This window comes from Megalobrama amblycephala, linkage group LG21 (genome assembly GCF_018812025.1).
Source record: "Megalobrama amblycephala isolate DHTTF-2021 linkage group LG21, ASM1881202v1, whole genome shotgun sequence".
Taxonomy (NCBI): domain Eukaryota; kingdom Metazoa; phylum Chordata; class Actinopteri; order Cypriniformes; family Xenocyprididae; genus Megalobrama; species Megalobrama amblycephala.
This window is the reverse complement of record NC_063064.1, coordinates 25,545,516-25,571,418: the sequence shown is the minus strand read 5'-3', so window position 1 is coordinate 25,571,418 and position 25,903 is coordinate 25,545,516. Positions and strand designations below refer to the sequence as shown.

Below are 25,903 nucleotides of genomic sequence, written 5' to 3'. Positions count from 1 at the left end.
CAGAATCTCCGGATCCAAAAACAAGTGAAGAAGAAGCATAGAAAATGTTCGAATCCCGCTTGGAGCAGGGCGAGTAGAACCGAAGGGGTTACATTGGTGCCGTGACCCGGATGGGAGCGAGGTTTAGGGGGGTGAGTGTAACTGGGCCAGCTAATAACAGCTGTGTAAACCTCACTCCCCTGGCCTCAAGAGGCGCACTAGTGACTGCGGCTAGAGGCTGCAGCCTTTAGCGTCCTTGCTAGTGGCCACTCCCATACCAGAAGCGCTGGTTCGAATCCTGCTCAAAGCGGGGTGAGTAGAACTGGAGGGGTGTATTCTTTGACAAAAACATTTTTTTGTCAAACTTACCCACATTCAAATGTGATAAAATAGACTGCATGAAAGTACTATGTTCAGATATCCATACAACAAAATATTCTGGGGCCCATGAAAGTTTTGTGAAAATAATTACAAAAAAAATGCTGCCACTGGCTAGCGACTAAAAAAAACAAAACACTGGTGGGAAAGAGTTAAAAACAATAATTATGTGGATTTCCAAGTGAAAAAGGCAATGTTGAAAGACATCTTTTCACAGTTTTTATTTCATTTAAATAATGAGTGAAATGGCTCTGGTGACTCTCTTGTTAACCAAATACACATTTTCATATGTTAAACATATCTGACATATAATATATGCACAGATGTACATCATTTCTCTTTCAAGCTAATTCATTACATATTAATTGTGCATGTTCTGTTCTGTAAATTACTTTGACAACTGAAGCCTTTAGCGTTTATGCAACCAAAAAGAAAATAATCACCTTTATTTATATAGTGCAAAAATAGCGTCAAGTCACCTTTATTTATATAGCGCTTTGCAGTACAGATTGTTTCGAAGCAGCCAGCTTCACATTAATAACCAGAAAAAAATGTGTGGCAATATTGAAAAGTTCTTCAATTATGAAACAAATACAATTTTAGCTGTAAAGCAGCTATACAGAAGATAATGGTGTCATCATTTGGTTCATTGTTTAGCTCAATAACAATGTCAATGTTGCAAAGTTCATCAGTTATGAAACAAACTCATTCAACTATAAAAAAAGATTGATACAATTGAAGTTAAAGTGGATTTTTAACTCTGACAGGGTGAACCTGGGCCCCGGGGTGAGCAAGGACGTGAGGGATCATCAGGGCCAAATGGAGACCCGGTGAGTGACAAAAACCATCATGAGTAGTTTATAGCAGATTTTGAGTATGTAAGATTGTGTAAAGTCCTTTAGCAGTACCCTGGCTGAACTGAGACATTGCAGGAGTTCAAATCTCGATCATTTTATCATCTTTATACATTTATCCACTTCCTTTAAATGTTAGTCCAGAATTATACATTGCAGAATTGTGTAGTATGTAAGACATAAGACCTTACACTAAAACCTGAACAAGGATGAAAGCTTATGACCTCAGGACACAGGCATTCTGAGAGGCCCTCTGAAATCTCTGAGATCATTGGACCTCTGGGCTGTGTTAGAAAGTAACTTGAGGAGCAAAGACATACGTCCAGTGGTTCCGCCATTTGTGATGGTTTTGGCAGTGGGAGGAGAAGGAACAAAAGATATATAAGTTCTCAAGGTCAGATGGACTCCAGATGGACGTTGTTAGAACGACCAGGCGAGTTCAAACCTGAGCAGCAGATACAGTTCAACAGATGTATTTCAATACTCAAACACAAACAAATGTTCTTCCCTGACAGAAATATCTTACACTATATGTAGTAAAAGATGATGTCATTTTAGGATGTATGGTCGACTGAGTGACTGAAACTCATTAAGTTCCTCCATCCAGGCCATAATCACATAAAACAACATAGATTATTTTAAATTAAAGAGCACTAGTGATAGTTGTATGTGTCCTCTTGTAAATTATAAAGAGTTTAGAAAAGCAATGGAATACATGTTCTGTAAGGTGTTGCTCGCGCAGGAACACACGACGAAGAAGATTAAGGTCAAATACGTCTTTACTTAGGAAATCCAACAGGTACAGGCAGGAACGGAACGCAACACAACACAAGGCATATGAGACCAAACAATGAACGCAGGGAAGACAGGAACTTAAATACACAGATGATTAACTAAAATGAAATACAGCTGTGAATGATCTAGTTAATGTCCATGGTGATAGATTGTGGCGTGAAAACGGAACAAAGGAGCACATGTGACAGATGAAAACCAAAACAAACAGAAGGTGACTGAGAATGTGACATGTTCATAGTACACATAACCAATAATATAAGACTCTTTAGAAGCCCATTACTTAAAAAAAAAAAAAAAAAAAAAATTACTCTAAATTATTTTGCAATAATGCCTGTCTGACTGTTAATTATGCAACTTAGCACACCACTTATTAAATAAATAAATAGAATTAATTTGAATTAAATTACTTTATTTATTGAAAAAAAAGTGCCAGCTATTTCACTAATATCATAGGTACTTCACAAAAAAACTCTTTTGGTGGTCGTAGCTGGTCTTAACCAGCTTGGCCAGACTTTTGGCTGATTTTGGAAAGTTTTTAAGCACTTTTCAGCTGTGAAATGAGCTAGCTATACAGTTTAACCACTAACTTGGCCAGTCAGTGATACCAGTTGAAGTAGGTTTTTTTTTAAGCAGGGACCACATGTGTATATTGTGTTTATCTCAAGACATTTTTCAACCAAACAGAATAATAATTTGTTACATTTATATAGTGCTTTTCTGGGTACTCAAAGCAATTTACATATGGAAGGGGGAATCTCCTTGTAACGGAGGAGGGAGTCCACTGGAGGCGAGCGTAGTTTTGAACCCAAGTGCAGTATTTAATAACAATAATCCAATCAGACTTGACCAAACTTGACCAAACTTGACCAAACTTGACCAAACTTGACCAAACTTGACCAAACTTGACCAAACGTGGGTTACATATAAACAAAGCTAGACAAGATTACAACGGAACATGAGGGCTATTTATACAGGGAGACTAATGACAAAACAAGGAACACCTGTGAACAATGAAGACAGAGGACCAATGGCAAGACAGAACTGAAATCACATGACAATGACAACCAATCAGATCATGACACATGAGACAGGGGAAGCACATGACATGAACACATGAGGGCAATGGAATCACATGATACAACACATGGCAAAACAAACAAAGCATAACTATGAAAACAAACCAAAAACCGTGAACATGAAACAAAACCAAAACAAAACATGACATGACACTCCTCAACCACCACCAATATGCAGCATCCACTTGGATGCTGCGACGGCAGCCATATTGCACCAGAACGCCCATCACACAGCAGCTTTTTGGTGGAGAGAAGACAGAGTGATGAAGACAATCAGTGTATGGGGATGGTTAGAAGGCCATGATTGACAGAGGCCAATGGGCAAATTTGGCCAGAAATAAAGAGTTTGGTGGTATAATATTTTCTATTTTATTTAATGCATCTCCTGCTCCGATAAATTAATAATAAACAGCTACATTTTTGTCTCAAACAAATGGCTTGGATGGTTTAAGAAGGACATTGTGAGTGATACATACAATACATGCCAGACCTGACTCAAGATTTCCCAGCTGAAACAAGCTAATCTGCTGAGATTTCGACCTTGGATTCTTGAGGCTTACAACATCACCAGCTGCACCACAGAGCTCCATGCATACTAGTTCTGTCAGCACTTGATTTCTCTCTAAAGCACTTGTAAACTGCCAGGCCAACTGCGAGCAGAACAACAAATTTCCGATGCCTCTCAGGACTCTAAATTTCCTGTGCGGTTTACATGACAGTGTTTAGAGCATGTGCGTGCAAAATGGTTCCTCACGTTCATGGTTTTCTCAAAGTCATCTGTTGTTTCTCAAAAACAGCCATTTGTACAAGCCCTTTACGCTCTCACATAGACTTCATTAGCAAATAGCGAGAACCGCCACTATCCCAGATGCGCAGCTTTTGCGCTTACCAGCGAATCATGAGTTTTAGTTTTTCCTTTTTTATTGGTTTTGTCCTGGCAGAGTTATTTTCCAGTAGAGTTGAGTGGGTGGGATGGGAAAGAACCAAGTGTTCAAATAGGTGGAAATCTGGATGGGTTTCTGAAGTCATGAGCCACTGCCTTCTCAAAGCCTGCTTTTTTACTGATTTAATTCGACCATGTGCCAGATTCCGCGTTTGGAAATGTAATGCTACGGTATATAAAAAAAAATAACCAATTTTTTACTGAGTCATTTACCAAAAGTATATTTTTAGTTGATGACTCAGATCTCCAAGGCCAGAAAAAAGCTAAACATTAGATAACTGTATGATTCCAATATGTGGTTATGTTGTCATGAATGGCTCTCTGTCTTCAGTGTCTACACCCTTGACTCTTAGGTGACTTTTATTCTCCTCCTTTGAATGAGACTACCGAATGTTACTACAGTTTGTTATTACACAGCTTTTGGAATATATTTCCGATAGGTCAGTAATGGCATATATATATATATATATATACAGTACATGTATTAAACAGTAATATAAATTCAGTTACTAAGCTGAATGGTAAGGACACATAATAAATATTTATGAAGAAAAGATGATCTTTATCTTAGTTTTCTGGATTTTGTGAGTGAACTAATAGGCGTGGCCTAATCTGTAAGCCATGTGCTCACATGCTAATTTCTGTTTCCATAGAAACTAGATTTGTTTGGCTTTGAACAAATGTCATATTAAGAGTCTTTTTTTCAGTGTTGCGGTAAGGACTCAAAAGTGTGGGACAGGTGTATTTAGATTTTTAAAAAATCATATAAATGATTAGTAAACAAAAAAAGATTTTTAAGATGGTGTAAAGTAACATTTATTTTAAACTAATTCATTTGAAATAATGTCATATTGTAAAAGAATTAGCTAATTTTACACATCTCAGCATTGAAACCACAGGTGTGGGACATGAGCAAAAATTTGCGTTTGACCTTTAAATGCTTCATAAGTTTTCATTAAATCATATTATTCAGTCATTATTTTTTAAGTCAAGGTGTGTAATGACACTGTGTTTATAATTATGAAGCTTTAGATGAAAAATTTGAACATAAACCTTAAATTTCACTACTGGGACTTAAAAGTGCCCGTAGTTGCAGAACCACCCATATATATATATATATATATATATATATATATATATATATATATATATATATATATATATATATATATATATGGTCACACTTTAGTACTAATAAACAGCCAATATCCTAGTAATATGTATGCTAATAAGCAGCTAGTTAATAGTGAGAATCAGACTCTCAATATATATTCATATATCTGAGAATTGGTAATAATGTCATGTCTCTTCTGTGGTCTCTTTCTTCACTCAATTATAATTTCACATTAAATTTGAAAATTAGTTTTGGTCAGTTTTGTTGGTTGCTTTTCAGCTGGTAAAACTAGGAGAATTGACCAAGCTGGGAGACCATGTAACCAAAACCAGAAAACTAGTTTAGGCTGGTTTAAGTGTTTTGTTTTTTGTTTTTTCCCAACAGTGGGATGCTAATATATTCAAATGTCTTCAGGAATATAATTTCCCATTTCCAACAGGGTGAGCCAGGAAGGGCAGGGGCACCAGGTTATCGTGGTGACGAGGGTCCTGCTGGGCCAGAGGTGGGTAATGTTAACCAGTCTTAATTTCCTTTCACCCTGACCTAACGTTGCATCTACGACTGATTTCCTATGTTGGATTTCTGTGCTTTAGGGATCTAAAGGGGTCAGAGGAATCAAAGGGGCCCCAGGAGACAGAGGCCTAATAGGAGAGAGGGTGAGTTAGATTTGTTGATCTTCAGATCTAGTTTTAACTAACCAAAGGCAGTTATCCGTGTCTGTAACAAAGTTTTTTACCTGCTCAGGGTGACGACGGACCACCAGGAAATGGAACTGAGGGTTGCCACGGTTTCCAGGTAGAGTACCTCTCAATTGGTTAAACATCTTGCCCTCAAAAATCATATCCAGTGGAGTATCTATAGTGTTTATGTGCATGTTTCGTATCATTTTAGGGTTATCCTGGTCCCAGGGGAGATTCAGGAGTACCTGTGAGTATCCTGAACTAGTGTTCCAGAAGTAAAAATCCCCATTCATTTTCTGCACTGAGAAACTGACATTGCTACTAAGAACCATAATCCTGAAGAACGATCCATTAGCAAGATACTGTAGTAGGAACCTCCTACTCTTATAAATCATTGTGAATTATGTAATCAGATCTCCCTGCACTCTCAAACTATTTGTGCATGTTTGAATATTTGATTACACTTTATTTTACAGTGCTGTATTTACATTGTAATTACGCAAATAAGTACTGAGTACTATTAATTAACTACATGTACTTACTATAGAGTTACAGTTAGGGTTAGGGTTTGGTTTAGGGTTAGTTACTTGTAACTATGCATAATTTACTGTTATTACTATAGTAAGTACATGTAGTAACGTGTAACTACGGCATTGTAAAATAAAGTGTTACTGAATATTTTGCATGAAACTTTAAAATACATGCTTATGCACATCAGAAAATGAATTGGAAAAATCCTGTACTCCACAACGAGCATATAATTCACGTCTGTGGTTATCATGAAATTCAAAATTATTAAGCCATTAAAAGATAGCCTCCATATGTAAGATGATGTTAGTACTGAGAATGATTCATATGATTTATTAGTGGTTTTATTAGCATGCCTAACTGTTGATTCACATAGTCTTGATTCATCTGGGTTTAGTGCATATGTGTCTCACAGCAGGGATTGTGTATCGCAATAGACACACAACAGCTGAATCTGCTCATCCTCAGCAGATGTAAATTGTCTAGACCGAGTCCAGACGTAAAGAGGAGACGGTTGATGAGCTGACACAGCAAAGATAATTCCTCTGACCTAGTATCCCTCATACTTACTTGCACTTTCTTTATCTTCTCACTTTCAAGGGTGGAAAAGGAACCCCTGGACCCAAGGGAGATGATGGAGAGCCAGGTGACCCTGGATTAGATGTGAGTCATTTTAAATTCACTTTTGCTCATCACACTGTATCACCCTTTTTTCTTTTTCCACCTCTTGTTTAGCTTCTTTATCATTTTTTCCTCTCTCTAAGAGTAGTCAAAAGTTTCCATAGCGCGCATACCACTTTTCTCCTGTTTTCCTTCCCCTGTTGTTCATGAAATTTTTCTCTTTTAAAGGAATGTTTTGGGTTCAATACAAGTTAAGCACTATCGAAAGCACTATTATCAAGTGTTTAAAATCTGAAATGTGCAACACTTGTCTTGGTTAAAATACTTAGCAAAATAAATTTGCAAATGCAAACATTTAATCTCAGTCAGCAATAGCTCATTTATTCTGCAAAAGAAAATGTCCAATAACAAATAAAACAAAATAAAGTTAGCTGTATTTGATTTGGCCATGTGATTTCAACATGGCCGCTCCATGACTCCATACAAAATAAACATAATTTCACAAAATGAACTATGCATTTCTGAAATTTAAAGAGGAAAATATGATTTGTATTAACTTGGAACGTTCCTTTAATATGTGTCAAGTCTCTCTTGCTCTCCTGGAGAATCCTGGAGGCTTTCAGCGTTTTGGTCGCTGTCTCTAGGGATGAGATTAGGCAGCAGTGTATATCTTGTTGTCATGGATTCAAGGAAGCAAAGTTCAAGAGTTTGTATCTTTATTTACCTTAGTTTCCACCAGCTTGAAAGGGAGTCTTAAAATACTTGATTTTGCCAGATTTCTTTTGTGAGAAAATCCCGTCAGAGCCAATTTTTTTTTTCTTTGTCACTGTTGAATGCATGCATTAATAAACAAAACATTTTTAGAGATGTCTAATATAAATTAAATATCAGTTTTGATATATAAATGAAATATCAGTTTTGATAAACAAGAATGCTTAAGAGCAGAAATTTGTTGGAAGTTCATGTTTTAGACTTTTCTAAAGCCAGACTCCTCAGCTGGTTTACATTCTTAAACAGTCCCCACACACTTTCAGTCCAACAGATGGGTCTCCACTCGCACAAAACAACATGTGCTGTAGAAGAGTCACAGGTTTCGACACAGTGCTGTTTTCTGTATCCGATGATTGATATAAATGGTGGAAGTTGTGGTGAAGAGGTTTGAATTTGGACAATTAAGTGAGGACTCCTGCTGTGCGGTTCAGTGTTGATATGTGGTTTAGAACAGCTAATGGAACAGTTGTTGCAGTAGAGGTGTTATTGGTACAATTCTTGCATCTTTTTTATCAAATGAAAATGTTCAAGATGCTTAATTTAGCCACTGCAATAACATCTCTTATTTTTGGGAGGATGCTACATCCATTTTTTCAACATTGCTACATCCATTTAGCTGGATTTTTGGATCCTTTAATCCTACCCAATACCTAATCTTTCCTGGATTAGTTGGATCCATTTTTAGTACAAGTTTATTAGTGGAGATTGCTAGTATTGCTCATAAATCAGATTTTTTGTTCTTTCATTTTTGCTGAGATGTCTGCCAGGAAGTCTGAGATCTCTGCAGCTACTGTTGGATCATTTGGTTGAAATGAACTTAAGTTTGACAAACAAATAAACTCAGTTGTCAAATCAGCATTTTTCCAGCTCAGGGTGATTGCCAAAATAAAATCTTTTCTTTCATTCAGGGACTTAGAAACAGTTATCCACGCATTCATTTCATCAAGACTGGATTACTGCAACTCACTATATTTGGGGGTCACTCAATCGTGCTTGTCTCGCCTGCAGCTGGTTCAAAATGCTGCAGCAAAATTTTTAACGGGGACAAGGAAGAGGGAACATATATCCCCATTGAGGATAGAATCCAGTTCAAGGTATTATTGTTTGTCTATAAGTCCCTGAATGGCTTGGCCTACCTTTTGTCCTACCACCAGACCAGTAGGCCTTTAAGGTCATCAAACACACTGTTGCTGTCAGTCCCAAAACGCGCTTAAAGCTTAAAGGATTAGTTCACTTTTAAATAAACTTTTCCTGATAATTTACTCAACCCCATGTCATCCAAGATGTCCATGTCTTTCTTTCTTCAGTCGAAAAGAAATTAAAGTTTTTGATGAAAAAATTCCAGGATTTTTCTCCTTACAGTAGACTTCAATGGGCACCAAACGGTTGAAGGTCAAAATTAGTTTCAATGCAGCTTCAAATTGTTCTACACAATCCCAGATGAGAAATAATGGTCTTATCTAGTGAAACCATCGCTCATTTTCTGAAAAAAATTTAAAATTATATAAGTATTAACCTTAAATGCTAATCTTGAACTAGCTCTCTTCTTCTTCTTCTCTATTTGAATTTCAGCAGAGTAGACGCTGCTAAGCGCATTACTGCCCTCCACAGGCCAAAGCTTGAAATAATTGTTATATACTATTGAACTAGCATATTCCATATAAAAATTAGTTCAAACTTTGACCTGTGGAGGGCAGTAATACGCTTAGCAGCGTCTACACTGCTGGAATTCAAATAGAGAAGAAGAAGAGAGCTAGTTCAAGATGAGCATTTAAGGTTAAAACTTATATAATTTTAAATTTTTTTAAGAAAATGAGCGATGGTTTCACTAGATAAGACCCTTATTTCTCATCTGGGATCGTGTTGAACAATTTGAAGCTGCAGTGAAACTAATTATGACCTTCAACTGTTTGGTGCCCATTGAAGTCTACTATAAGGAGAAAAATCCTGGAATGTTTTCATCAAAAACTTTAATTTCTTTTCGACTGAAGAAAGAAAGACATGGACATCCTGGATGACATGGGGGTGAGTAAATTATCAGGAAAAGTTTATTTAAAAGTGAACTAATCCTTTAAGGGGGATCGATTTTCGGTGGCTGCACCCCAGTTGTGGAATAACTTGCCTCTTATCTTGAGATCTGCCACTTCTGTACCAGTTTTTAAATCTTTTTAAAAAGGCTTATGGACTCGAGTAACTACTGTATTCAGCGTGTGTTTTTAGTGTTGTATACCCTCTTTTGTTTTTGATAATAGTATAATTTTATTTCTCTGTGCAGCACTTTGGTCGACTTTGTCGTTATTAAATGTGCTATATAAATAAATTAAACTGAAACTGAAACTGAAACTGAACAGTAGAGCTGTGTGTCATCAGCATAGCACTGGTAGAAGAAACCATGTGCCTGTATGATGGGTCCCAGTAATATAGTGTATATGGAAAAGAGGAGGGGTCCAAGAACCGATCCTTGAGGTACCGCCTTGACCAATGTATGTGCTTTGGATACCTCCCCCAGCAATACAAATAACAAATAGCCTTCTTCTTAGCTGACAGCTAATATTCTAATGTGCAATCAAAATACAGAAATTATAATGACAGTAAAAAATAGAAATAAGCAGTAAACGACTGAATCCTTCCTAGCAGCAAATATTAATGTGAACAACAGAAACAAGGTATTAAGCAAACACTTATGCGCTACCGCTGTCTCCGCTGACTAATTGCTTCTCCTATTATTGTTTATGTTGTCTAGCTGTGCACTTCCTCAGCAGATATGTTTGAGGAAATGTCCCGCACGTTTGGTTCTTTGATTGTTCTGGCCATTTTGTACATCTGTAGGAAATTTGATTGCAGCGTTTTCCTTTAGCGCTCAGTTGTTACTTGATCTAATCAGCGGGTAGATTTTGAACTCTTTGTTTTGTTATCCAAGAATCCAAACTTCCAAATGGGCAGGACAAAAGCATGGACTGCAGACTTTGTAATATCACACCATAAATTCCATTTCAGTATGTCACTTCCTTACATCTGGAACATATTTGTGGTAGGACAGGACAATAGGTTGCTATATATTGTGTGACGGTAGAAATATTTCAATATAGGTTAAATTTATTTTGAGTTTATATTTTTTAATAATTGGTGCATGAATACAGACTAATCAAGCCAATTTTTAAAGTTAGGACTATCCATTTTATAGGATTTGTTTTATTGTTTTGAGTCTTTTTATTGTTTGTATGTTTTATGTTATATGAGACAATGTGAGATTGTTCAATTGATCTTTTGTTTGCACCCATTAAGTTCAAAACGAAAATAACTGTCATTTTAACCTTTCCAGTCAAATTTTGTGCTGCAAACAATAACTGCTTCATCTTGTCACTTTATTTTCTAAATATCGATAAATTAGAAATTTGATAATTCCCACTTTTGAAGTCGCGATTACGAGCTCATTGCATTCAAGTTTCAAAATGGGAGGGTGTTCATGTGCAATTTTTACCTTGAAAACTTCTATTCACGATAATTCGATAGCATGTGAAGACAGCGTAAAACGTCTTTTTTTCCTCTCGCGATAAGTCATTCCAAAAACCATGGCAATGGATGTTGGTAGGTTTATATATTTCTAAGATTATATTATATTACTATATATTATATTTGATTATATTTTTAATCAAAGGAGACGTACATGTAGGAAAGGAGGAAAGCCCCTTATACTTGGAAGCTGCCACGTATGAGGTGTTTCTGGGTGTTTCTCCCTCCTACCTGCTTCAAGGTCTTGATAAATTCAAATTGTGGCATTTCTTTGTTGTTTAGAATCCAGTAGTCCCATAATACTTCTGTCTTTTATGAGTTTAATGAAGAACTCTCATCTTCTGTCCAAACATACCGCGCCATCTTTAAAGAATGATCGACTTTTACATATGGCAGGTGACCTGTAAATGCGAAAAAACTGTTTCCATTGCAGTTTTGCAAAATTTTTCGAATAGCTTGAGAAACCACTTCATGCAAGCGTAAAAACATTTTTGCGATATATGGGAGTTTTTGCGCAATTTCAATTTGCGCAGTTTAAAGGGTAATGGAAACGCGGTTACGGTTGGTAAATGACCATGGTATAAGCCGGATAATACACAGCTAGGTGTGCTTTACACAATTTTAATGCACTTCGCCTCCGTTTCGAGGTGAGTGATTCTTTGCCTCCACGTTGTACATTAAATCATGTAAAGCACACCTAGCTGTGGATTATCCCATATATAATAAAATAACCATGATATGAGGTTTTGTTCATAGCACCCACCCTTGTCTGGGATGTAAATCGAGTAACAAGGTGAATGTCGGCTGTAAACATATCACACATGCTTATATCAAATCTCTGAGCTCATGTTTAATTTTTACATCAAAACACTCGAGTCACTTTATTGTGGTTGTACAACCCGACACAAAATAGCAACAAATACATATGCTCACAAGCTTTCATCTTCTGTCATCTGGAGTCGATTTTTGGTGATCTAACGCCCAGACAGCTTCACTATTCATCATTGTGTTTGTCTTTGTCCATGCAAAACCAAAACCTTCAAGGAAGTGGTGGAGACAAACATATGTGAAGAATTGTTTTTCATCTGTCTGCTGTTCATAGTTCTTTCTTTGGAAATGACGTTCTAATTTTAAAATGGTTGAAGACTCTCCTACATTGAGAGGAAAGAGAGAGAGATTTTTGTTTGTTTGTTGAGCTGTGATTGAATGCACGCTTGAATGTTTGGGCCACATAAATCATACGGGATGTTTACAAGCCACACACATTTTGCAGCAGATGTGTGTAAACTGTTTACACATGATGATCTTTCTGTTGAAGACATACAGTATACCCTGTCTGCAGACTTCTGATATCAGCGGTGTTTGCTAAGAAAAGCATCACTATTACTATTTCTTACACTGTGTAACAAAAGTTCCCTTACTGTGTTATGAGGCTTTATCAACAGTGTGAGGATCTAGTGACGTTACAAGGTTTAGTCACAAGCATTTTAAATGCTTTTCATTGGTTAAATATTTGCAAAACCCATAGACAGAGTTACAAAGTTCCCAACGTTCTTTTAATTGGCCTTAATATAACAAGGTTCTGAGAAAACGCAATGTCTTGCTCCCTCATCTCGGGGAACCGAGGTTACATTTAGTAACCAAAGACGTTTCTGTATAGCACCCAGTGGTTTCTTCTTGGATTTTTATGTTAAATATCCTCTATAACTGCCACTTGTGACAAGGTTGAAAATGCACTTGCATGGTGTAATGAATTGTGTTCGGACACATTTCAGAAAACAACAAACTTGTTTAGCTAGAAGAGTTCACTTAGAGCAGGGGTGTCCAAACTCCTGTCCTGCAGAGTTTAGCTCCAACCCCAGCTTCAAACACACCTGAACCAGCTAATCAAGGTCTAATTAGGCATACTAGAAACTTTCAGGCAGGTGTGTTGAGGCAAGTTGGAGCTAAACTCAGGACAGTAGCCCTCCAGGACCGAGCTTGGACGCCCCTGACTTACAGCATGTTTTGAGCCTAAAACATGAAAAGGCAATGGCTTTAGACAGACGTACTCAAAGTTCAACCACACATACACTTTACGATAATTAGAAACTTACTGTTTATCACCTCTCTGTAACTTTCTTCAACTGCTCACAAAAACCTAAAGACCCTCCGTAAAAGTGTTGACTAGTTTACCGTACTAAGATTCATTTAGAATGCATTTACAATCCGTTTACAATGGAAAATGCATTTGGTTGCGCAAAGATCAAAAAGAAGCCAACTGACTATAATTCCAAACGTAATCATTAGCAGAATTGCAGTGGCCATAAATTAAAATGTTTACCATGTGTTTTACAGCTGAATCTTAAAGAATGGCCAGAGGCTCTTCATAATAACTATCAGGTCTGGACGGAATAATATCCCCAATAACTCAGAAGGAAGAACATTTTAACAAGCTAAAACAAACACTGATTTAAAGTAAAGTTAAACTGCTGTGATTGAATACACACTTGAATGTTTGGGCTACAGAAAGGCCTTTATTAATCAAATGCAATGTTTACATGATATATGAACATTTTGTAGCATTTGTGTTTCGGATGTTTAAACTGTTTACACAGTGATCTTATATACACAGTTTCTGAAGACTTCTGTTAATAGTGCTAAGTCAATCAATATTACTATTTCTCATACTTAGGGTTGTAAATAAGGTGAAACTCATCAAGTGTTCTTTTTATTAATACTTTTCTGATCGGTTTAGCATGATAACCACCACCAGAACACCCTGCATAGCAACATGCTATGAAGCACTCAACACTAGCATACAGTAGCATGCTAGCAATCTAGTTTGTTTGTTCGTTACATAGAACCAAACTGAACTGTGGCTGAAACAAATAATACCTTATAGCAACCAGTTTGAAGCCTGATCTACTTTTTGTGGAAAATGAATATTTATTTACTTTACTTTCTCCTAGTATAACTGTTAGGTGATGTAGTAGCTTTAGCTGCATTTTTTTGGAGCATTAGCATTCTGTTGATTATACATATTAGCAGTGATATACATTTATTTTTCTAGGTTAACATGTTCTTACTTAGACAAATTGATGTATTTATTATGTTTAAGTGTTTGATTTAATGGTGTGTATATATATATGCACGTTATTTTGTATACATTATTATTCAGGGCCTCACATCTGCTCCATATGAGCCATGAAGGTGCTCTTCTTCCTTGTGTTTGGCCTTATCTTTCTGCTGGTCAAGACTGTTTGGAAATGTTTTTCTGTGCTTGTAAACAATTGATTGGGCTTCTCCGGCCTCTCCCAAACCCGGGAGGCCCACATTTGGTCTAGTATCTGTCAAGGTAATCACAATGAGCCATAACAATATTGGCATGACGGCATCATTTAACCTCGTCCCTACTGTGAGCCTGCTAGGAGAACGTGTGTCACAGTTGTGGACTTTGAAGTGAGGAATTTGAAGGTAATTGAAGCAGCATGGGAGAGACGGCTTGTAATAAGGACAGGTGGTTAGTATTATCTCACCGCCTGAGCGTGATCTGGCACGAGACAGAAATGAAGGGGTGAACGTATCTGCTGGGCTGGAGGCAAAACTGTGCAGAGACAGCTGAATTAATGGAGACCATTTCAATTGTTTATATGGAGGGAGATAGTTGTGTAGGAGGGTTTTGAACAGCTGATTGCAATGGTCATATTGATATTACATTGTGAGGTCTGAAAGAATGAGGCTGGGATTAAGAGTCTTGTGGGAAAGCATTGTTATAAATGATGAAAAATTCTGTCAATGAGTTAAAATGGTACATCCACTTATAACACTGTATTTTCCAAGCTAAATGTTCATATCTTGTTTTCCACAGAATGACAGGCCAGGACCACCTGGGCCTAAAGGAGCCAAAGGTCACAGGGGACCTGAAGGAAATCCTGTGAGTGTGAATGCACCATGTTTTCAGCATGTTTCCTGCATTTTTCCATACTGATGTTTATTAAAGGTGCCCTAGAACCAGTTTTTACAAGATGTAATATAAGTCTAAGGTGTCCCCTGAATGTGTCTGTGAAGTTTCAGCTCAAAATACCCCATAGATTTTTTTTTAATAAATTTTTTTAACTGCCTATTTTGGGGCATCATTAACTATGCACCGATTCAGGCTGCGGCCCCTTTAAATCTCGCGCTCCCTGCCCCCCGAGCTCTCGACTATAATACAGTGCATTTACAAAGTTCACACAGCTAATATAACCCTCAAATGGATCTTTACAAGATGTTCGCCATGCATACTGCATGTATGCATCGGATCATGTGAGTATTGTATTTATTTGGATGTTTACATTCGATTCTGAATGAGTTTGATAGTGCTTCGTGGCTAAAGCTAACATTACACACTGTTGGAGAGATTTATAAAGAATGAAGTTGTGTTTATGCATTATACAGACTGCAAGTGTTTAAAAATGAAAATAGCGACCGCTCCCTTGTCTGCGTGAATACAGTAATAAATGATGGTAACTTTAACCACATTTAACAGTACATTAGCAACATGCTAACGAAACATTTATAAAGACAATTTACAAATATCACTAAAAATATCATGATATCATGGATCATGTCAGTTATTATCGCTCCATCTGCCATTTTTCGCTGTTGTTCTTGCTTGCTTACCTAGTCTGATGATTCAGCTGTGCACATCCAGACGTTAATACTGGCTGCCCTTGTGTAATGCCTTGAACATGGGCTGGCATATGCAAATATTGGGGGCTCAACATAACAGTCGGTGTTATGTTGAGATTCGCCTGTTTTTCGGAGGTCTTTTAAACAAATGAGATTTACACAAGAATGAGGAAACAATGGTGTTTGAGACTCACTGTATGTCATTTCCATGTACTGAACTCTTGTTATTCAACTATGCCAAGATAAATTCAATTTTTGATTCTAGGGCACCTTTAAGGGTTTAATGATAAAAATGGTCATATATGTTCATATTTTGATTCTAGTTCTCCAATGAAGGTTCATATGAGCATGATATTCTGCGTACCTTGTGCTTATGTCATCATCCTGACACACTTTAAATAATGTATCTGTATTCTGAATCAGTGAAACCTAGACATGCCGATCTGCTGTTGGATTGAATGCCTGAGATCCAAAGGCACAAGAAAGTTCAATCTTTTTTTGAGCAATTCAGTGGAATGTGATCAACAAATCTAACCCCAAAATTTTGGTCAAATAAAAGTTAGAAAAACAAGTTTTATTGTTTGCTTGATATAGTATCAAAAATACTACTGGCCACAGGTTGACATGCTCACTTAACCTAAAGCATGCCAGAAAACCTGGACCTGAACTTGGTTAAACAAACAATCTCATCAGATACATTTAGAAGGTGACTGGCGTTATTATATTTTCAGAAGTAAACAACAAGGCTCTTACACTGTCTAGAAGAGCCAAAAGAAGTTTTAAGTGTACAAATGTAGAACGGCGTTAAACAGCTATGAGTTATGGGTGTGTGGGAAGGGAAATTTCTCTCAGCCTGCAATTTTGTGATGTTCCTCTACACCACTGGATGACATCCAGAGAGGAGGAGACTTGTCAGTCTCAAAAATGCTCTTATTTGGAAAGCGATTCAGCTTCATTGCTCTGGCAGAATTACATCTGTGTAGCATGTAACAAAACAGAGAGTGACCCTTTCACAGTCCTGTTTATGTTGTTCGATACTACAGAAGTAAAGTGTGTGCCTTCGTGTGCACATTGTATATTTCATCTGTCTTGTATTCATGCACAGGGACCACCAGGACCACCTGGGCCTCAAGGAGCAGATGTGAGTGAGTTTGATCTGATTAAACTGGCTTTTACTGAATGTACAAATCAAAGAAAGCACACATTATTGGATATAGCCAAATGCAAATGTTCCAGTACAGTTTCCTGTATGGAGACAAAGAGGGTGACAGTGCTCTTGATAATAAATGATCCTGGACATTCCACAATTCACATTATTTTGATTAATTCCACATTGCTGACAGCCAGTAGCTATGGTAATCAGTAGCCAAGGCCTAAGCACATACCAGACTAGTCTTTTTGTGGAATAAAAGCACCCTTTAATAGCACACGACAGCTGGCTTGTTCCAATTGCATCTGCAAAGAAATGAATGCATGACACTATAGATGTGCAGGGCTACTTGTAATGTGTAATGTAAAGTTTTTTTCCCATAACATTCATTATTTAGTGACCATTTAACCATTTTCTCCATTATAGAATTAAACAGGCTAAAATTTTGTGAATGAATTTTGAAATTAGATACGAGTCCAGTGTAATTTTAGGGTGTGTTCACACTTGGCATGATTGGTTCGATTAAAACCAAAGTCCCTTTAAGACAAGTAATTTCACTCGGCGGCCATCTTTAAAATGCCTCTTGGGCATGCAAGTGCAGCTCCTATCTCTTTGAATGTGAAACATCAAATTCTCCGAAGCTGTTCGCCAAGCTTTCGATTAAATTTCATCTTTGAAATCACCAATGAAATCTGACAACAACTGTCTCATAAATATTCCAAATGCTTGAATCATGACAAAAATGGCATTTTTCAGGCTGGATCAAGCTAATGCGCAGTCCTAAGTGCACGTCTCTATAGGAAGCGCGCGTCTGACTGTTTCTATAGGAACCAGAGCTTCTAACGGCCACTGCAGTGATGCAATGACTTTACCGGTCAGCGATTGGCTCTTATTTAGAAGGCGGGGCATTGCACTTTCTCTCATTCATATACGAGTGCACCGTCTTTCTATATATAAAGTCTTTGATGATGAAGGGATTACTGCCACTCTTTTGACTCCTTTACACATTTTATAAGCTCTTCACGAGTTCTCGACTCAGCAAAATACCATCATATGTAGGCTACGCACATACAACAAGCGCATTTAGACCAAACCAAGTGTAAACACACCCGTAAAGGCTCACTAAGCAATCTATGTTGAAATGTGGTGCATTAACTGTTAAGATCAGACTGATATAGTTTCCTTCAGAAGGATCTGCAGAGCTGTAGGTGCTCCTACATTTTAAAATTAGTTATTGTGGTGTAATATATATTACTTATTATATTAGTATTATAATATTACTTTATTACTGTGAGTTTCTGAAGTTTCTGAATCTGAAAATATGTGTCGCAATAAATGTGGCATGTGTCCATAGTATGTCTGACTCTGAGCCAGGGATTTTTAAACTTAGTTTAATTTTTATTTTATTTTTCCTGGCGAGAAAGATTTGCATATTATTAATTTGAACAGTACAATGTTTTTTGTTTTTTTTTTTCATCAAAAGATCATGGAAAATTAGATTCTTCATGACCCCTATTTCAGGACTCTTGGTGTTGATAGTATGTGTTTTCATCCTTCACAAGAGGAAATACACTTTTAAAAAGTCTTTGCAGTAATTGTGAGTCTCTGGGGAGCGTTGTGCAGAAAGTGCAGAATTTCCTGTAATTAAAACAACATGAACTTGTGGCTCCATTTTGTGATACAAAATGGCGACAGAGAAAATCAGTTGCAGAGGCAGCAGTCTCTTTCTCTTACTGTCTCTCTCTCTCTTTGTAGGAATGTGAGATTCTGGATATCATCATGAAGATGTGCTGTGAGTAGACCTGTTTTTGTATTTACCCATGACTCACTGCTCAGTTTCACTGCCTCCATAAATGGCGACCTGCCTGTCGCCCACACTGATTTAACACCATAGTGTCGACTCGTGCCATGAAGTGATGATACAGCAATCCACCTCACCAGCTCAGTGTTCACAAAACTTTGCAGGCCAGTAGAGGACATGCAAAAAAATATTAGCAAGGAGTAAAAGAAATGAGAAAACACTGAGATACTCTGCCACTAAGTAAAATACTAACCACTATTCAGCATTTGCAACTTGAGGAATATCTTAGACCTTCTACAAAACCTTACACAATACATTCAGATTTTTGAGCCAAGTAGATTTCAATATACTGTATGTCTCTCTGTGTGTGTGTGTGTGTGTGTGAGAGAGAGAGAGAATGTGCTTTTTTTTTTCTTTTTTTTCTCAAAACACTGTTAGAAATCATGCATTCCTATGTAAAATATGTCATATGTAGGTCCACTTAAGTTGCACAAGCTATTATGCAGATTTATAATTATTCAAATTATGCCACAGAATCATCCGTTTATTGTTTTTGAAAGGATATTCATTATTTTGTTTTATAACTCTTGCTGGAGCCATAGCCCAGAATGGATTCATTTAAATGCTCATATTGTGCACGTTTATCATAAATATTAGTTTTGGAAGCTATTAAGATATTTAATATTGCCTTCTGGGCATGTGAAAATAGGACACAATCCAGTTGGAGAGAAAACACTGATTCTTTGAACAGAAGTGTGTAAAAGTTCAGTGTGAAAGTACACATCAGTTTGAAAGAAAAGGATTCGACAGTATTAACCAATCAGATGCGAATAATGTTTCGTGGGCTGCTGTTTTACTTCATATGGCCCAATTTCTTTGGGTAATGAAGGTTGTCCTCCCTGTACGGCCCTTGGGCTTCAGCCCTGTGCATTCATCTTGAGTTGCTTTTGTAATAAAAAGTCTTGACTGTGTTGTTGTGTCAGTATTTAATTTTATAAATTACATTTTTAATGTAAGAGTTAAATCCGTGTGCTGTATTATGAATGAGACCCCAGGGGCCAGAGAAAAAGCATAAAAAATATCCGTTTCAGCCAACAAGACAAATAGGTCCAGCCATTCACTTGAGATTAGGCTGCTTTGTGTTAATTCAAGTTTTACCATTTATTTTTCCTCCCAAACATAATATTACTTATGCCTAGTACTGTCCAGACTTTTGCCATTCGGGTCGGTACACAGCAAAATCTCCAGAGTTAAATCAACTCTGCGCAGAGTACATATGGTCCCTCTCTAAATAGAGTTAAAATAACACTAAAGCAGAGTTAAAGTTAATGAGATAATTAAGCAATTAATTAAGTGATGATTGTGCATTAGTGATGAACACCTGCTGTTAACAAGCAGAATCACTGAAGAAAAGAGAAACACAAGAACTACAACTGACTTCAGTCACAGCCTTATTAATTACTTAATTATCTCATTAACTTTAACTCTGCTTCAGTGTTACTTTAACACTATTTAGGGAGAGACCATATGTACTGTGAGCAGAGTTGATTTAACTCTGGTTATTTTACTGTGTATTTTATATGGCTTTTGTTCTGCTCATTGCCACCACAATATGGTGTTACAAATTCAAAAGTAAGAGAAAAAAACAGTCAGGATAATTAGTTCAAAGCTGAATGAATAAACTTTTATGAACACTTATTGTTTCTTTCATCTGTAAAATTGTAAAATAATTGTGGATCCCTTACTGTGAATGTTTTGATAGAACATGCGTTTCTGATCTGCCTAATGTTGTGAGATTTGATGCAAATGTAATGTGTTTTTACTTTCTTTCAGCTTGCTGTGGTAAGTCCCAAGACTTTGAAGTATATGAGAATTATTTCAAACTGTTTCATTTGGTGTTTTGCAATGCCGTCTTCTTTATATGCATGCTTTGTTTAAGAATGCACATGCGGACCCCTGGACATTGCCTTTATTGTGGACAGCTCTGAGAGTATTGGAGCTTCTAACTTTGCCATTGCTAAAGACTTCATTGTGACTGTAATGGACAGACTCAAGTTAAGACAGGTATGTTTTTGTTTTAGATGTCCATGGGACTCATTAACACTTCAGTTAACTGTCAGCTTTGATTCATTTGGGCTGTAATCATGATAGACACTAAGAAAGACTCATTCCCCATCTTATTCATATTAGTGGTCGACCGATGTGGGTTTCAATGGTCGATTCTTAAATTGTTACATTTGGTCCCCTTTAATCTTGAAGATGTGGTGGTTACATGCTAGATGCATGGGCTCTTCTGAATGAATTCCACATTATAATGAAAATACAGTAGATGCATTTAAGTTGAGTTTCCTGTTTCTTTTTTGCAGTTTGGTGCCAATGAGTCTCGTATTGGCGTGGTGCAGTACAGCGGTGCTAGTGCTCAGGAGGTCGTACAGCTTGGTGACCCCAACATTAAGACCCTGACAGACCTAAAACAGTATGAAATATTGATTTTCTCTTGTTAGAAGCCACAATCTGCACACGATATGGCAATGACTTCAAGCAACTAAGAAATTAGTTTCCGTATCAGATGAGCTTGTATTTTGTGGTCATGTCTGGCATTGTGCCTGAAGAAATAAAGAAAAATGATCTTTGTCATTCACTTCAGAGCTGTGAAAGACTTGCGCTGGATAGCTGAAGCCACGTACACAGGAGAAGCTCTGCAGTACTCTCTAAGAAACATGATTAGCAAGCTAGTGACGGAGAGGAGTGTGGTCATTGTCCTAACTGATGGACGCTCTGACACCAAGAGGGACACAGTGCCCCTAAACGTGCTGTGTGGCAAGGGTCTGAAGGTAAACCTAATGAATTTGGACAACCTACAGTAGGCTTTTAGGAAAAATGTGCCTCTAGATCTAGATTTTTGTAAAACTCCAAATCATACCTAGTGGGAGTAAAACACCAACAATTTTTATTGATTAATAAACAATAGTATATGACTTCAAAACATTTACCACAGTGCATGATTTGTAAACTAATACATTTTGACATTTGCATCACATGCATTTGCATTTTGGTCATAGTAAACTTGCTTGGTACCTCACCTGATACAACGTTGCACTTATGATGGAGAATGCTCAGGTACGAGTCCTGTGAAACCAGAGTCATGATAAAATAGCTCAAAGACTTGCGAGATAAAATGGCATGGTTGCCAATTTTTTAATGTCACATTTGCTTTTTTTAACACTATCAGTTAGGTTTAAGGTAGGATTTAGTGTGGGTGATACGTTATTTTCAAACACAACATGGACATTTTGTTGCTGACCGTGATACCGTGTCCAGATTTGATCTGTTTCAGATAAAAATGAACTAGCTGTTCATGCCACACATTGGATATTTAACTGCCATGAAATATGCAAGAAGCGATGTTTAATATCAATTTGCAGAAATTTCGCAACAGGCACGTTTTTCCAATGAGCCTGGCTTGAATTTGGAGCTAACTTTTTGTATGGAAGTGTACAGAAACTTTTTCCACAGAAATTCATTATTCAATTATATTAATCTAATATACTGCAGATGTAATGTCATGGTGTTTAGTTAGGAAGAACTTGTGATCCAGTGACATTTCATGTTATTGGGATCCAAGTATGAACTGAGGTTAAATGAAATTCACAACCAGCAAGGATTAGTCTCAACTCACTTCTGGTTTCTGGCAGGTTGGTGGTGTTGGAGTCACGGATTATGCAGAAAGGCAGCCCAATCCAGAACAGCTTGATGAGCTTGTGTGTAAAGATGATCCCAGACAAGGTTTCTCATTTGTCCTGAACAACTTTGGTCTTCTTCTGGATGACGGCTTCCTGCAAAACCTGACTGAGAGAATCTGTGAAGGTAGATTAAATACAGTATCTGCAGCAGATTTAGACCCTGTTCACACCTCGTATTAAGATGTGGTTCGGTCAATCGGATCACAAGTGGATGGCGCTAAATACAGTTGTAAACGGGGTCTAAAACGTTTTGAGCTTGTCCACTTTCGACCACTTCCAGAGGTAGTCAAAAACGCATTTGACCGGATTGCTTTCGTACTGTAGACGCTCATGCATTTGAACAGCTACTTTCCGCCTACTGACCTAACACGTAAACATTATGGGAAGCTCCCTAGTTAAATTTTGTCGGCTGAAGACCCAAGTTTGGTTTGAAGACGAAAAATGTACCAAGCACAATGTTCTCTCGACAATCCTGATTTCTAACACTAACAGCGTTTGCTGTGGTCTTGTAGTTATCAGAGCAGAAAGCTGCTGCTCTCAATGTGTTTTTTCGTCGTCCTCGTTGCGTTCATAAGTAAATTGTGTGAGTTTATTTTGTCCATTAGATCGAAAGATCTTAAAAAGCCCATACATTTACCCAAGCATAGACCCTCTCTTTGAAGAAATCAGGACAGAAGTGGTTGAAAGTGGACAGAAGAGAGATTAAAACACCAGGTGTAAACGGGAGCGTGTCTCCCTCATCTACTTGTGATCAAATTGACCAAAACGCATCTTAATACCAGGTGTAAACTGGGCCTTAGGGTGCTTTGTGAGTTCTGGATCTGATTTTGAGAAACAGTTATTCACTATATTGTCCTTTTTTCACAGACAAGAAGTGTCCCACTTATACTTGTCCAAGTAAGTATTTATTTGAGAGCAGATTTGTCAGCATTTTGACCATTAGATAATAATGGTTACACCCTTTTCCTCTTCTCCAGTTTCATTTACTGACTACACCGATGTCCTCATCATGATGGACAGCTCAGCCAGCGTGGGCTCCAAGAACTTCGAGATGACCAAGGACTTCTCAAAGATGTTGGCTAAGCGCTTTCTGTTAGCAGAAAACGGAGGCTTCCAGGTCCGGGTTGCCGTTGGCCAGTACAGCAACAATGCCAACTTGGAGGCTGAATTTTCCACAAACGACACCCAGGTGGTCGCTCAAATCGCAGAAGCCAAGTTCCAGAATGCAGGTACACAGGTAACAAACGCTCTCACCTTCGCCATCGAGCGCTTCATGGGTGGCAGGACAAGGAGGAAGAAGCTGCTGGTGTTTTCAGATGGTCGTTCCCAAGGCGTAAACACCATCCAGATCGAGAAAGCCGTGGAGCGGGTGAGAAACGCAGGCATTGAGCTGTACGTGCTGGCCGTGGGAAATCAGGTGAACGAGGCCCACCTGCGTACCCTGGTGAGCCGTGGCCGGCCGTATGACAACACGTACGCCTACCGCCACCTTTTCAAAGTACCCGACTACCGCTCGATGGTCACTGGGGTCTTTTACCAAACTGTCTCCCGCAAGATTTCCCTGGAGTCGAATGCGAGGATTGGAGCGGATTCGACGGTGACTGGGTAGAGGGAGGGGTCCAGGAACGAAGGGGGTGGGCGGCAGTATAGCACAAGCTTTGATTGTTTCAGTTTTTTGTCTGTTTTTCATGTGAATGATATATCTGAACATAAAAGTTTTTTCATAGTCAGTTCATTTCGTAAAAGACAGTAAATGATTGTGTCAGAATTCTTAAAAATAATGCCTATTTTTTATGTCACTTAGTCTTTGTGAAGTATAGGGATTAATCGATTCATTTCAAAGTTTATGCCAATTGTTTGAGTGAGTTCAAGTGCTTTGACTATATGACTGTATTAAAGTTTGCTGTCCATAACTGCCAGAAATTGGCATTAAGTAATATTGAGGGCACAGAAAATTCATCATTTCAGTGGTCAGGAGCTGAAATCTCTATGATGATACAGACTTTTTATAAATATAAGGAGTATCATTATCATTATCAGTATCATTAAAATGCAATGAAACACATATCTAGCAACTAGAGTCCAAAATAAACACATTCTTTCTATCTATCTATCTATCTATCTATCTATCTATCTATCTATCTATCTATCTATCTATCTATCTATCTTTGAATCTCATTTATTTTGGACCCTGCTTGCAACAAGTCCACAAGTTCTTTATTTGCATTTGTCTGTGGTACACTTAATTATTAGCATTACAAGTAAAACTTGAAGATATATTTGGTGCTACCGATGTAAACACTACACTAACTCCTTTAGTTATTCAAATGCAGGTTTCTTCAAAATGGTTCTTTAATGCCTTTAGCCAAAGAGTTTACCAATAGGTTTCCTAATGTCGGAAATGTATTTGAGACCAGCCTCGGGGCTATTGTAAAAGGATTGAAATAAAGGATGCTACACCCCACTACTAACGCCTCTGTCATTTGTCCATCTTTATTAAAAAACTGCTGCATGCACAAATTTCACAATCCACCAAAAGATGCTGTGGATGATCAGGGTCAATTTAGTTTATTATAGGAGAATGTCTTGAATTGCTTGTCTTAGTAATTTATCTTCTTGCATATGCCACAAAAATCTTCATGAAACCATTCATTCATCTGTCATTAATTTATGGCTGCTGTACATTTGAAAATCTGTTATGCAGTAATAAATCAGGACATTTATTTTTTTTTTTTGCAGTCTGTATTTTGCGTCCCTTAGATTATTAGTGTTGAAAAACGATTTGAGATACACTGTTTATCCCATAAGGAATAAATCCTGGAGAGGATGAACACTTGTTGCTTGTTCACTTGTTGAACAGAGAATGGGATTGCCTGTACATTTGCACAATGGCAACTTGACAATGCAAATTCTCCACATGGAAAACATCCAGTTAACAACCACAACTCCCTGACAACATGCAATATGTCATTAGAGATCTGGCTGTGCTTTTTCTATGAGGCATAATGCTTTCCTCAACCCAAATCAGCTAAGAACTGATATCATCTGACAAGGCCATTTAAACCTACACACTAAAAAATGACCGTGATTTTAACAGTAAAAGACTGTAAAAATGCTGCGGTGAAAAACTGTTAATTGGTTTACACTAAGTTTCCGTACTATATACGGTGAATAACTGTAATAGATCTAACGGTACATTTAATGTAATTTTGCGGTAAAATACCGTTAAATTCACAGTTTTTGGAAGTGAAAAATAACAATTCATTGTAAAATTTACAGTGAAAAAACGTACATTGACATTCCC

At 37.5% G+C, this 25,903-nt stretch overlaps 1 protein-coding gene across 1 annotated transcript in view; it reads left to right on the top strand.

Moving 5' to 3' along the window:
• Positions 1-25,063, top strand: part of col6a1 (collagen, type VI, alpha 1) — a 42,975-nt gene extending 17,912 nt beyond the window's left edge. The window contains exons 20-35 of the mRNA XM_048172055.1: positions 1,125-1,187; positions 5,579-5,641; positions 5,733-5,795; positions 5,884-5,934; positions 6,031-6,066; positions 6,948-7,010; positions 15,103-15,168; positions 17,011-17,046; positions 18,811-18,847; positions 20,690-20,698; positions 20,796-20,920; positions 21,223-21,332; positions 21,504-21,690; positions 22,552-22,723; positions 23,467-23,496; positions 23,577-25,063. Coding sequence (XP_048028012.1) covers positions 1,125-1,187; positions 5,579-5,641; positions 5,733-5,795; positions 5,884-5,934; positions 6,031-6,066; positions 6,948-7,010; positions 15,103-15,168; positions 17,011-17,046; positions 18,811-18,847; positions 20,690-20,698; positions 20,796-20,920; positions 21,223-21,332; positions 21,504-21,690; positions 22,552-22,723; positions 23,467-23,496; positions 23,577-24,208 — 1,743 coding nt within the window. The 3' untranslated portion in view covers positions 24,209-25,063. The remainder of the gene's footprint in view (positions 1-1,124; positions 1,188-5,578; positions 5,642-5,732; positions 5,796-5,883; positions 5,935-6,030; positions 6,067-6,947; positions 7,011-15,102; positions 15,169-17,010; positions 17,047-18,810; positions 18,848-20,689; positions 20,699-20,795; positions 20,921-21,222; positions 21,333-21,503; positions 21,691-22,551; positions 22,724-23,466; positions 23,497-23,576) is intronic.
• The last annotated feature ends 840 nt before the right edge of the window (positions 25,064-25,903 follow it).